This window comes from Anabrus simplex, chromosome 1 (assembly GCF_040414725.1).
Source record: "Anabrus simplex isolate iqAnaSimp1 chromosome 1, ASM4041472v1, whole genome shotgun sequence".
Lineage (NCBI taxonomy): Eukaryota > Metazoa > Arthropoda > Insecta > Orthoptera > Tettigoniidae > Anabrus > Anabrus simplex.
In genome coordinates this window covers 28,074,068-28,088,068 of record NC_090265.1, presented here as the reverse complement: position 1 = coordinate 28,088,068, position 14,001 = coordinate 28,074,068, and the positions used below count along the sequence as shown (strand labels likewise).

Genomic DNA, 14,001 nt, shown 5'->3' with positions numbered 1-14,001 from the left:
GGGCAACGATTTGAAGATGACAAGAGCGTGGAAGACTTTGTGCACAACTGGCTGGTGACACGACCTTGTTCTTTTTACGATGAGGGCATCAAAAAACTGCCCATACACTGGGACAAATGCATTTTCAAAGCAGGAAACTATGTGGAAAAATAAATTGTAATTGCCTTGTGTTTTTCAACAAATGACTTTAAAAATAAAAATAAAATCCTGTTTATATTTGATCTCCCCTCACACCTGAAAAAGAAACAACAGTAGAAAGATATGTTTCGTTCTTGAAATAACATCATCAGATTTTATAAAATCACAGTCAAGATATTTAGAAATGTAATATGCTAGAGTGGAGAGCAGCGAGGACTTCATTAAGGTAAGATCCAAATTTCAAGTCTTTAAGGATTCAAACAGAATTTAAACATAAATGTTTATACATTTCTAAATATTTTGAGTGAGAGTTTATAGAATCTGATGATGTTATTTCAAGAACGAAACTTGTCATTCTATTTTAATTAAGTTGTTTCATTTGCAGGTAGTTTATAAATTTATTTATTCAAAATTAGTTTTGGCAAAGTGAAGAACCTGGCAGTTATATTAAAAAAAAACAAAAGGGGAAAGAAAACATAAGATACAGATATGAGCAAGCATATTAAATACTGATAACATTATTTGTGTCTATACCTAAATCACTTAACTATTTACACACAGCCCATAAATCTTACATCAACAACACAAGAAGACTTCATATGGAAAATATCAACTGCCTCCAGGAATCAAATTTTAAATATAACGAAAATCTTTTACCATACAGAAATACATTTAGTTGATGCTAAGTATTCAATGCTGTGAGAGATGCAGGATATGATAAATGGTGCCATCTACCTCAGAAAGGCAAGGTGGTTTTTCTTTTTTTTTTAAAGGAATATACCCGAGTTATTAAGTGTCATTAAACCACAATGATTCTTAAGCAGCTTATGGTATGAAGGCAACATAGCAGCAGTTCAAGTTATTTCAGGCAGGACCTATGACAGTAACCATTGTTGACGCTGTCACGAGATTGAAACTCTCTCTCACGTTTTAGGTCAGAGTACACACAATGAACCTCTATCTAATACCAGATATCACAGCATTTGTTTCATCCCTGCCAAGAGCCTGACAGATTCTGGCATGGTTGTCCATGAAGATGTTCATAATATCTCCATTACTGGCAGCACTAGTTGAAAAGACATCATCACATTTGACATAAGTTGACATAAGTTATTATATTTTTTAATTTAAAATTTTACCCCCGTAAAGAATGGCTAAGGAGCGCGAGTGTACTTATTGTGGGTGTGGTGAGGCATTGAGGGGTATGAGGGAGGAGTTGGAAAGTTTGAGGGAGATAATTAGGATTCTCACAGAAGACAGGAAGGAAGATAGGACTCCCTCAAACAATGAACAGGTTACAGTAGGTGTACAAGAGGGAGGGGAAGGAAAGGGAGGAGTTGTACAAGACAGGTGGTCTAATGTTCTAAGGGGAAGGAGATTGCAGGCCAAGGGCTCTATTCAGGATCAGAATTCAGGACAGGTGTCTGTGCGAAATTGGTACGAGTCACTCCAGGTAGAACAACAGAGGGAAGATGAGGGACAGGGAACTGTTGCTGAGATGCATGGAAGTAGGAGGAAGGGAAAAGATAGGAAAGGGAAATGTAGAGTAGAGGATAGGAAAAGACAGGTGGAACAGGGTCATGGGAAGGAGAAAGGGGAGGAGGAAGTAGCTTCTGCAGCTATCAGGAAAGATAGGGCTGACCAGGAGGGGAGGGGATGAAATGAGGTGGGTAGGTTTGAGGCTCTGGTCATGGGGGATTCCATCGTTAGACACGTGGGGAAAGTGTGTGGAGGAAAGGGAACCAGGGTAGAATGTTATCCAGGAATTAGATTGAGGCAGATGTTGAGGAAAGTAGAAGAGAGGGAGGAGGGGAAGGAGAAGGTGGTAGTGTTTTCACGTTGGTACCAACAACGTAAGGCAAGCTGATATAAGTACCAACATAGTTGGAGATGTGTGGGATCTAGTAAATGCAGCACGGGTGAAGTTTAAGAAAGCGGAGATTGTTATCAGTGGAATACTGTGTAGGAGGGATACTGACTGGAGGGTGATTGGGGATTTAAATGAGACTATGGAGTGGGTATGTGGGAAACTGGGAGTGAAATTTCTAGATCCTAATGGGTGGGTAGGAGATAGGGATCTGCGCTCGGATGGCCTTCATTTAAACCGCAGTGGTACGTATAAGTTAGGAAATTTGTTTGGAAGGGTAATAGGGAGGTACATTCAGGGAAACGGGATGGCCTAGGGAGCGGTGATAAGGGAACAGGGAACTGGAAATCAAGTAGGGATGACATAAAATTGTTAGTGTTGAACTGTAGAAGTATTGTAAAGAAAAGAATAGAATTAAGTAATTTAATAGATATATATTTACCAGATATTGTAATAGGAGTTGAATCATGGCTGAGAAATGATATAATGGATGCAGAAATTTTCTCACGGCACTGGAGTGTGTATCGTAGAGATAGGATAGGAAAGGTGGGAGGGGGAGTTTTCATTCTGGTGAAAGAAGAATTTGTAAGCTACGAAAAAGTTAAAGATGAGACACATGAAATTCTAGGTGTAAGGCTCATTTCTAAAGATAATAGGCAACTTGATATATTTGGAGTGTACAGATCGGGAAAGGGTAGCACTGATGCAGATTCGGAATTATTTGATAGGATAGTCAGCTATGTGGGAAATGACATGGAAAGAAATGTGATTGTAGCGGGAGATCTGAATTTGCCAGATGTCAATTGGGAAGGAAATGCGAACGACACGAAGCATGACCAACAAATGGCAAATAAGTTAATATGGGAAGGACAGCTGATTCAGAAAGTGATGGAACCAACCAGAGGGAAAAATATTTTGGATGTGGTGCTGATAAAACCAGATGAGCTCTATAGGGAAACTGAAGTAATAGATGGTATTAGTGATCATGAAGCTGTTTTTGTGGTAGTTAAAAATAAATGTGATAGAAAGGAAGGTCTTAAAAGTAGGACTGTTAGGCAGTACCATATGGCTGATAAAGCAGGTGTGAGGCAGTTTCTAAAAAGTAACTATGATCGGTGGAAAACGGTAAATAAAAATGTAAACAGACTCTGGGATGGGTTTAAAGAAATTGTTGAGGAATGCGAAAACAGGTTTGTACCTTTAAGGGTGGTAAGGAATGGTAAAGACCCACCTTATTATAATAGAGAAATAAAGAGACTAAGAAGGAGGTGCAGACTGGAAAGAAATAGAGTTAGAAATGGCTGTGGAAGTAAGGAGAAATTGAAGGAACTTATTAGAAAATTGAATCTAGCAAAGAAGGCAGCTAAGGATAACATGATGGCAAGCATAATTGGCAATCATACAAATTTTAGTGAAAAATGGAAGGGTATGTATAGGTATTTTAAGGCAGAAACAGGTTCCAAGAAGGACATTCCAGGAATAATTAATGAACAAGGGGAGTGTGTATGTGAGGATCTTCGAAAGGCAGAAGTATTCAGTCAGCAGTATGTAAAGATTGTTGGTTACAAGGATAATGTCGAGATAGAGGAAGAGACTAAGGCCAAAGAAGTAATAAAATTTACATATGATAACAATGACATTTACAATAAGATACAAAAGTTGAAAACTAGAAAAGCGGCTGGAATTGATCAGATTTCTGGGGTTATACTAAAGACAATGGGTTGGGATATAGTACCATATCTGAAGTACTTATTTGATTATTGTTTGACCGAAGGAGCTATACCAGATGAATGGAGAGTTGCTATAGTAGTTCCTGTGTATAAAGGAAAGGGTGATAGACATAAAGCTGAAAATTACAGGCCAGTAAGTTTGACATGCACTGTATGTAAGCTTTGGGAAGGCATTCTTTCTGATTATATTAGACATGTTTGTGAAATTAATAACTGGTTCGATAGAAGGCAATTCGGTTTTAGGAAAGGTTATTCCACTGAAGCTCAACTTGTAGGATTCCAGCAAGATATAGCAGATATCTTGGATTCTGGAGGTCAAATGGACTGTATCGCGATTGACATGTCTAAAGCATTTGATAGGGTGGATCATGGGAGACTACTGTCAAAAATGAGTGCAATTGGACTAGACAAAAGAGTGACTGAATGGGTTGCTATATTTCTAGAAAATAGATCTCAGAGAGTTAGAGTAGGTGAAGCTTTGTCTGACCCTGTAATAGTTGAGAGGGGAGTTCCTCAGGGCAGTGTTATCGGACCTTTATGTTTTCTTATATATATAAATGATATGAGTAAAGGAGTGGAATCGGAGGTAAGGCTTTTTGCGGATGATGTTATTCTCTATAGAGTGATAAATAAGTTACAAGATTGTGAGCAACTGCAATGTGACCTCGAAAATATTGTGAGATGGACAGCAGGCAATGGTATGTTGATAAACGGGGCTAAAAGTCAGGTTGTGAGTTTCACAAATAGGAAAAGTCCTCTCAGTTTTAATTACTGCGTTGATGGGGTGAAAGTTCTTTTTGGGGATCATTGTAAGTATCTAGGTGTTAATATAAGGAAAGATCTTCACTGGGGTAATCACATAAATGGGATTGTAAATAAAGGGTACCGATCTCTGCACATGGTTATGAGGGTGTTTAGGGGTTGTAGTAAGGATGCAAAGGAGAGTGCATATAAGTCTCTGGTAAGACCCCAACTAGAGTATGGTTCCAGTGTATGGGACCCTCACCAGGATTACCTGATTCAAGAACTGGAAAAAATCCAAAGAAAAGCAGCTCGATTTGTTCTGGGTGATTTCCGACAAAAGAGTAGCGTTACAAAAATGTTGCAATGTTTGGGTTGGGAAGAACTGAGAGAAAGAAGAAGAGCTGCTCGACTAATTGGTATGTATTACAAGTTGTCCATTTCATGACCGTATCGATGTTTAATCAAGAAGTAAGTATAAACATGTCCTGTAAGTTTTAATTTTATTCAATTTTGCCTGAGGCATTAATAAAGTATCGATTAGGTGGTTATTTATACTTACTTCTTAAGTGGTATGTTCCGAGCTGTCAGCGGAGAGATGGCATGGAATGACATTAGTAGATGAATAAGTTTGAATGGCGTCTATAAAAGTAGGAAAGATCACAATATGAAGATAAAGTTGGAATTCAAGAGGACAAACTGGGGCAAATATTCATTTATAGGAAGGGGATTTAGGGATTGGAATAACTTACCAAGGGAGATGTTCAATAAATTTCCAATTTCTTTGAAATCATTTCGGAAAAGGCTAGGAAAGCAACAGATAGGGAATCTGCCACCTGGGCGACTGCCCTAAATGCAGATCAGTATTGATTGATTGATTGATTGAAAAAAAAACAAAAAGTGGGTAATAATCGATGCGACAAAGCCAGTACAAGCTGACAACAAGAAATATAATTGATACAACCAATGTATTTTAATTCAGTGCTCTCATTTTATGAGGAAACTTTGTATCATTCTGCCGCTGACCAACTTCAGTCTCTCTTAACTGCAGCGTGGGAAGCAAGGTGACAAAACATCCCAGAACTGTTTGTGAGAATTGTTCCGGAATATGTGTCCGACATTGTGTATATTGTTTGTGTATTAAGTATTTGATGAAAAATGAAGTATTTGGTTGAACAGCAAATTTATTGGGTGGAATGTTATGCAAAAAAAGCTATAAAATTAGGAGATTTGCTTGTAAAAATTCTGACTCTAGCATTCCTACAAAATCTTACATTTTGAAGTTGATGAAAAAGTGGCATACAACAGGTTCAGTTTGTGATGTACAGAGGAAACGAAGGATATTCGGGTGCAGTTTAGAAACAAGTCCAGAAAATCGCTTAATCATCTAGCGCAGGACACGAACATGTCCCACAACGCAATCACACTGCTGAAATTTTGACCAAGAAGTAAGATTTCTACAGGAACTTCACCAATCAGATTTTGTTGCAAGAATAAGGTTCTGTAAGTGGTTTCGTGAAAGTGTTTACAATGGAAATTTGGATCCACAGCCAATGTTCACGTCCGACAAGTCATGGTCCCATCTTTCTGGACATGTACATTCTCAAAATGTACAATTGTGGAATTCTGATAACCTGTATATTGTACAGAATGCATCCCATTAAAATAGCGGTATGGTGTGCGGTAAGCGCGTGGCAGATAATTGGGCCTTATTTTTCAATGACTGCATGAACTCAGATGTGTATGCGAGAACAATTTTGCATCCATTTTTTAATAAACTAGCACAGGAAGATTGGATATTTTTCAACAGGATGGTGCCACAGCCCACAATACCCTTAATTCTGTAGACACTTTATGTTCAGTTTTTGACAACCGGATAATTAGTACAGGTTTTTGGCCCCATAGATCAACCGAGCTAACTTACTGCAGTTATTAGTCAATTTCTGCATGACGCAGACAACAATGAAGGGCTCCATCATAATCATGAGGCACCATTTATGCTCATTCTCATGTTAATGTACTCAATGCTCCATAAATTTATTGCAGTATTCTGAAACCTTGTAGTCACCTTTATTTCAGGCAGATTAATATTTATTTTTTAATACATATATTTTAAGGATTCCCTTTCATAGTTCCTTCCTGATTCTGTCATTACGCTAAACTCACCATAAGGTCCTTCATTCTTGATAAATGGCAGGCGTGTCTCCTGTTCCAGACAGAACATTATCAGAGGAAGAACAAACACCAAAGTCTTGCCACTGCCGGTGAATGCAATACCGATCATGTCACGGCCAGACAAGCTGCAAACAGACACAAAAGATCAACAATATAACATAGTTTACAAGAAGGACTCAGTTGTAAGAACAGTGAAGTACCTACACAGTGGGAATACCTTGGACCTGTATGGGAGTAGGTTTCACTATCGACTTCTTCTCCAGGCCCAAGAGGATGCCTCGAGGAAACTTCATTTGTTTGAAGCTCTTAATTGGTGGCGGGACGTCCTCTCCTTCCACAAGTATACGTAGCTTTCTGCGCACACGTTCGTGTCTGTTCTCTGACATGGTGAGAATGTAATGAGGTGGCTTCCAGCTGGAAACGCAAGATAAAGAAACTTGCTCAATATTTTAAGTGATGGAAGGGAACAAACAAGTGGCAAATCAAATTGTATACAGAGAGAAAGGAAACAAGAATAGGAACAGACAATGACATGTCAGTGAGGGAAGAAGGAGCAATAGAAAGAGGAGACCTGAACCAATATAAAAAACACAAAATAACAACAAATCAATCTCCAAATCTTCATATACAACATAATATGACTTGTTTGTTCCTTTCCACTATTTATATTCACCCATTGGGATCCTTTTCTCCTTTTGTGTTCGTCTTTCCTACCTAGTATATTTTCTTTTTTTTAAAGTTGCTTTATGTCGCACCAACACAGATAGGTCTTATGGTTACGATGGGATAGAAAAGGGCTACAAGTGGGAAGGAAGCGGCCGTGGCATTAGTTAAGGTACAGCTCAGCATTTGCCTGGTGTGAAAATCGGAAACCACGGAAAACCATCTTCAGGGCTGCCAACAGAGGGGTTCAAACCACTATCTCCGGGATGCAAACTTACAGCTGTGCGCCGTTAACCGCACAGACAACTCGCCTGGTCTTTCCTAGTCTTTTACCACCCATATTCATCTTTATCTTTTTGTCATTTCCCTTTTTTTTTTTGCTAGGGGCTTTACGTCGCACCGACACAGATAGGTCTCATTTCCCTTTTGTTGTGTTTATCCAGCTTTCTTCTTATCCAACACCTCCCTCATCAAGACTGAAGATCTGTCGAGATAGTCCCTCAACGAGTGTTGTTTTGAAGCCTGCATGCCCACCCGCCCTCCTGATGAAGCTGGGAAGTTGGTGGCTAAAAGGAAATGGTTATAGAGGAGGAAGAAACAATGAGGAGAGACCCAATCTATTTGAAAACAACAGGGATTTAAACATCTCAAACTTTTTTTTTCAGCAGACCTTGTGTAAGAGACTGATTTCAAGTAAAGCACGAGAACTGTGCAATAGACTGTACTTGCCTTGTCTTGATAGGATCCTCGTACTGGATGCCTTTCGCCAACTCAGCCACACCCATCAGAGCCTTCTTCTCTGCCACACTCTCCAGGATCTTTTCTTCCTCCTTCAGCTGCCTCTCCATCGCACTCTCTTTCTTGGCTGCAAAACAAATCATCAATATTTAATGGAAAGGAACTCACAAGGCATTTATAGAACATGAATAGCAACACGTACCACATTAACTTGCCTATAACAACCGTCTTTTGTTGTTGTAATTTTCAAAATATAGGGGAGGTTATATCATCCTCATCCTTTTTCTTTTCCCTTATCTACCTTCTGACAGGTCAAGGCATTTATGGTGCTTCTTCACCTTCCTCTTTCCTTCCATAATATTCATCTTGCATCATTTTGTCCCAGTCCAAGTAACTTCTTCTTGCACTCCTCTTTATTGAATCATTCCACCTTGTCCTGGGTCTCCCTCTTGGTCTCTTTCCCTCAAACTTCATCCCCATCATCTGCTTTGGTATTCTTTTCTCCTACATCCTCTTAACATGTCCAAACCATCTAAGTTTATCTCTTTCTCCATTCTGGCGTAAAGCTTTTCAACTTCGATTTCCTCCCTAACGTCCTCATTTCTTACTCTGCCCTTCCTTGTCTTTCCTATCATACCTCTTAAAAATTGAACTTCACTGGCCTGGATGTTATTCTCTTGTCTTTTCATCAGTGTCCAGGTTTCCACTGTATATGTCAGTACTGGGCAGTAAAACAGCATGTCTTTACACTTCATTGGTACTTCTTTCCTCCACAACAGGTTTTCTCACACTCTGATAAAATGAATTTCCTTGTTGAAACCTTTTACTGATCTCCACGCCCAGCCCTGCATCTTGCATCAAGTTTCAATCTGACTTTTATCACCAAATCTACATACTCCTTTAGGTCTTTTCTAATGAGGCTTACATCATTTCTGAATTCTCTTCATTCACTACAGTATAAAGAAAACCGTTTCTTCAGTTTCATCACACCCTTTCCTTTCCCTTTGGTCTCACTGATTCCCAGCAAAGCAATATCTTTGTCCACCATAAAATCTACTATTTCTTCAACTTTTCCTGTTAATGTCACTACATCGATGATCCCTATCTTGATGCATTTGCTTGCTGACAGTTCTCCCAGCATCACAAGAACTGTGCATCGGTTGTGGGGAATACCCTAGCAGTTTGTAAGGCTTCAATACACTTGCCATCATATAGGCATTTATTACAATGGGTCACTCCTGAAGGCATTTTAGAACTACCGCCAGTGGAAATTTGTAGGCTGCTTTGATGCAAGTGTAATAGACTTATATAACTTGGAAACAATATTCTTTAACCCATGGGTAAATAATGCAAATATCAAGCTCAAATTATCATTACTATTATTATTAAGACTTGTCAGGTATGGCTATGAAGTTATTTACATCTATTAATATTATTATTACTATTATTTACATAGTTGTGTACGAACTTTATTCGGTATAAATCATGGTTGTATTATTTGTGAGGTTATGTAATGAAACATCTGCTGTATGTATATTAATATACGATTATTTAATGTACACTTAATTAATAGTATATAATTTATTATTACCTGTATATATGATATATAATCCAATGCAACGTTATGCAACATACTGTAATAAGTCCAGAACAATGCAATGTGCGACTAGAATTGTGTAGAAAATTGCTTACGTTGTAAATAGGCTATTGGAGACTCTTGAAATTACGAGAAAACATGTTGTGTTATATTCTTCTAGAAGCCTGGCCAGGCAACGTATATAAAGAGGCAGTCTGAGAGTAGAGTTGAGTGGAGTTGTTTTAGTGAGATTTATGAGTGCAAGTCATTAATCAAGTATGTGAATTTATTACGTTGGTAGTTCGTTGACATGCAAGTGTTGCAGTCTCCAGTCTTATTCTTATTCTTCATAGTAGTGTTTTGGTTCAAGATGGCAGTTCATTAGTGTGCGACTGTGGAATATGTGTAAATAACTTATAAATAAAATAGTGTACACAATTGACAGCATTCTGTGTGCGTCTTTGTGGTTACATCAGCTTGTAGCTGCCCCTCTGGAGTACAGGCGCTACTGCCGATATGGGGTTTCAGTGGCATTTCCCCCACCGAGGGTCCACTTCCCTTCTATATGGACTCTTTCAGCCATGGCCATTATCCTTAGAGGTGGTTAGGTTATTTACTGCCGCCCAAAGCTCAGCGTGGGGAAGCTAGCAGTATGGTCTATTTCACTACCATAGCAGACTTATCTGGCTAGACAAATACCTAGAGTACTTTATCAAATCCAATCTTACAATGTAGCATTCATGCATTAAAGAAAAATTTAACAGAAAATAGTAGTCCTGAAACTGAGCACAGAGGCCATGCACGTTAACGCGCTGTGGGTATGGAGACAAGTGTGTCCGACCACCGTCGACTGTCCTGAGAATGGTTTTCTGAGGTTTCCCATTTTCACTTACAGGCAAATGTCGGGACAGTTCCTATCTATAGCCCAAAGCTGATTCTTTACCCAACTTCATTCACCATCATTCATTTCGTCTTCATTACTTGCTCAACTGAGGTTGGTGTCAGGAAGGACATCCGGCCATAAGAAACATGCCATATAATTTCATCACACCTCATCCTCGACCCCGTATCGGGAAACAGGATGAAGGGTTAGACATACAGTAGTCCTCGAGTTTCCTACATGCAGTATCACTCACTAAAAAACATATCCCGAAGATTTGGTTGCCGCTGGATGGCGACACACTTGGTACACAACTGATTTACAAGCATCAACATCCCCCGATTCCATTGAATCCTGGATTCACTGACATATACCTGGATGTGGGCTGATGCATGTTTCTATGTATGAAAGGTTTTGTGTGGTATGCTAATACATTATGCTCATTTGTGTTGTATGAAGAGTTGTAGAAAATGAGTTCTAACGTGGAAATCAAGCATTTCTGGATCCATTTCCAAGTAAGATATTTTCTTCTTCTATGTGCGAAGAATGTGTCCTGAAAGTTTGACACCGGGTGAGTTGGCCGTGCGGTTAGGGGCGCGTGGCTGTGAGCTTGCATCCGGGAGATAGTGGGTTCGAATTCCACTGTTGGCAGCCCTGAAAATGGTTTCCATAGTTTCCCATTTTCACACCAGGCAAATGTTGGGGCTGTACCTTAATTAAGGCCACGGCCGTTCCTTCCAACTCCTAGGCCTTTCCTATCCTTTCGTCGCCATAAGATCTATCTGTGTCGGTGCGACATAAAACAAATAGAAAAAAAAAGTTTGGCCGTGCCTTACTGTTACACGCAGTACACTCCAGGAAGATATCTGTAGCTTCGGCACCAGCAGGGTGAGAAATCTCAGTGTTCTCTGCTTGGGCTATGTCCTCTTCTTCACCACTTTTATGTACTTTTTTTTTTTGGTCTGTCTGTCTGTTAAAATCTACATTACCGTATTTACTCACGTATTAGACCCCTTTTTCCCCCACTTTTACAGCCAAAAATAATAAAGGAAGTCCAATATGCGATAACCTCAACATTTTGTGCAGCGAACACACGATTTCTAGGTTATAACGAGCTATAAATTGTACGTGTAAACATTCTATACTATTATTTAACAGACTTAGAATGTATTTAAGTTATACTGGCTATTTTCGTCGGAAGGCAGTATTTCTAAACGTAAAAAAAATAAAAAATGGTGAACATGACTTTTAGGCCTACAGTACATATAAAAGTCTGTTTTAGTTACTCATATCACATCATTCGTTACATCTCATTAATTCCTCTGGTGAGGTTGACGTCAGGAAGGGCATACAGCCGTAAAAACTTGCTACGAAGATTCGTCTCACTTCATACTCGATCCCGTAGAAGGAAGGGATAAGGGTATCGTGTTATCATATAATTAAATAATGATACAAAAGAACTTAATGGCCAGTCATTTGTCTCTGTCAGTTCAGCAGTAGGCCTACTACACAGTAAACCTGATCACTGCTTCCATCTAAATTATCGCCTTGCGCCACCAAATTCCCTGCCTTGCTACCGGCGTGTCGGCATTCTAAGTGACGTCATCTTCACTGCTATCTCTCGTCAGTTGCGTCAGCCATGCTTCATTCTCTTTGAGCCATGCATTGTAATCAAGAGCATACGAGGTCCCGTATTTTTGAACCTTTTAAACGTAATTTTGTTCCCCACAATAGAGTCTAAACAGTGTAAATCTATTCCCAGATGGTCTCTGATATTCCCAGTTGGCGTATATGTAGCAGAAGCCACTCCTTCCAAACGAATCCGAGCTGTAGAAGGCATACCAAACCATCAGCTGATAACTAGCGTGTGTTACGAGTTGTACTTCTGAATGTAATACATAGTAATTGGAAACATTATTTTGATAACTGCGGCTGTTGAAACACAGACCCTTATTTTTAAGTATATTTCATGCTTGTTCTCTACATTTATCACACCAGGATTTGCGTAAACAGCTGTCCATGAGATAAGACAGACCACATTGTTTAGGTTAGGTATATTATTGCCCTGATAGTGCCAACGGAAAAGATAAAAATAACAGGAAAATATACAGCATTTATGGATATCTACAGGTGTGGCAGTAATGTATTTTATTATCATAATGTTTAATTTTGTACGTTCGTTGTCTCCTTTTTTATTAACGCACACCCTAGTATGTTTTGTTTGGTGTCTCCGAAAAATCGTTTAAAGTACGTGGGGACATAAAATTATTATTATTATTATTATTATTTGTTAGGTACGTTGGCGAGTAAAACAATCGTTTTAATTGGATAGCTTTAATCACGTTTTAAACTTACTTCTCTCCAAATATATACCTATAATGGCTCGAGTTACGAGATATTAAACAACCACTTTGTTAACGATGTCGCCTGCTGTATAAAAAGCAACAACCGCGAATATTTCTCAACTAAAGTAAACTCGTTTCCTCATCCTGAGGTAGTACAGCTCTTTTTAGACACACCCCCAGTGGAGGGGAGTTACATGTACCACTTTTACCGCATATCAACCTTCCTGCCATTCGAAAATCTCTGGCAGTACGGTACCGGGAATCAAAGTCAGACCCCCGAAAACAGCAACTAATTGTGCTAACCATTACGCTGGCGGACAATTTTAACTACAAAACACAGACATATAGCATGACTGATGCATGCTTGCAATGCGCGGGTTGGACACGAAGCTAGGCCTATTCATCTATTTCTGCGCCGTCATCAGAGCTGCAGTAGACCTATGCTACAGAGGCGGACATTTCTTAACTACAAAACGCAGATGTACCGCATGGATTAGACACGTTTTTCATTGCGTAGGTTGTACGGACGAAACTATTCACAAATTTGTGTGATGTCATCAGAGCTGCAATAAGACTTGTAGGCATAGATATCAAGGATAATTTAATAAAAAACCACCTATTCAATACTTTCCACAATAATGAGAGTTGTTACTTGTAATAAGACTTGTACCCGCTTCGAAGCGGAATTGTCATCGTTCTCTGACGAATTACGTTGGGGGGTCTTATAGGCGAGATTTTTTTTCCCCCCTTCATCTCGAAAAGTAAGGGGGGGGGGGGGGTCTAATACACGAGTAAATATGGTATTTTCTTACACTGTACACAGAAGCAGGAGTTGCATAGAATGAATTTCATTGTAAAGCCCGTATTGTCGTTAGTATACTTTTTTTAAAAGTACAGTCAAAGGTTCCAACTTTATTGTTATTTATTTTAACCTTTTAGCCAACATAAGACTACTTTAGTGAGGTTTCTGGAGGTTCTTCTTCTTCTTTTTTTTTTTGTCAGCTCAATACTGTTTCATCCTTTCTGAACGTAATTTTCTTTCTGCTTCTGGAATCACTCCTCCTATTCTCTGCTTGTTGATTTTCACCTGTTGTCTAGTGCGTTTATCTTTCAGTATCTTGAGTGGATTTGTTTTGTATTTTGAATCT

The 14,001-nt window shown here is 39.1% G+C and overlaps 1 protein-coding gene across 1 annotated transcript in view; it reads right to left on the bottom strand.

Annotated features, from left to right (window-relative positions):
• The window catches only part of abs (ATP-dependent RNA helicase abstrakt), a 90,700-nt gene that overhangs the window by 53,473 nt on the left and 23,226 nt on the right, over positions 1 to 14,001 (bottom strand). Inside the window, exons 4-6 of the mRNA XM_067138733.2 lie at positions 8,044 to 8,179; positions 6,856 to 7,065; positions 6,643 to 6,776 (exon numbers count right to left, since the gene is read on the bottom strand). Of these exons, the coding sequence (XP_066994834.2) occupies positions 6,643 to 6,776; positions 6,856 to 7,065; positions 8,044 to 8,179 (480 nt within the window). The remainder of the gene's footprint in view (positions 1 to 6,642; positions 6,777 to 6,855; positions 7,066 to 8,043; positions 8,180 to 14,001) is intronic.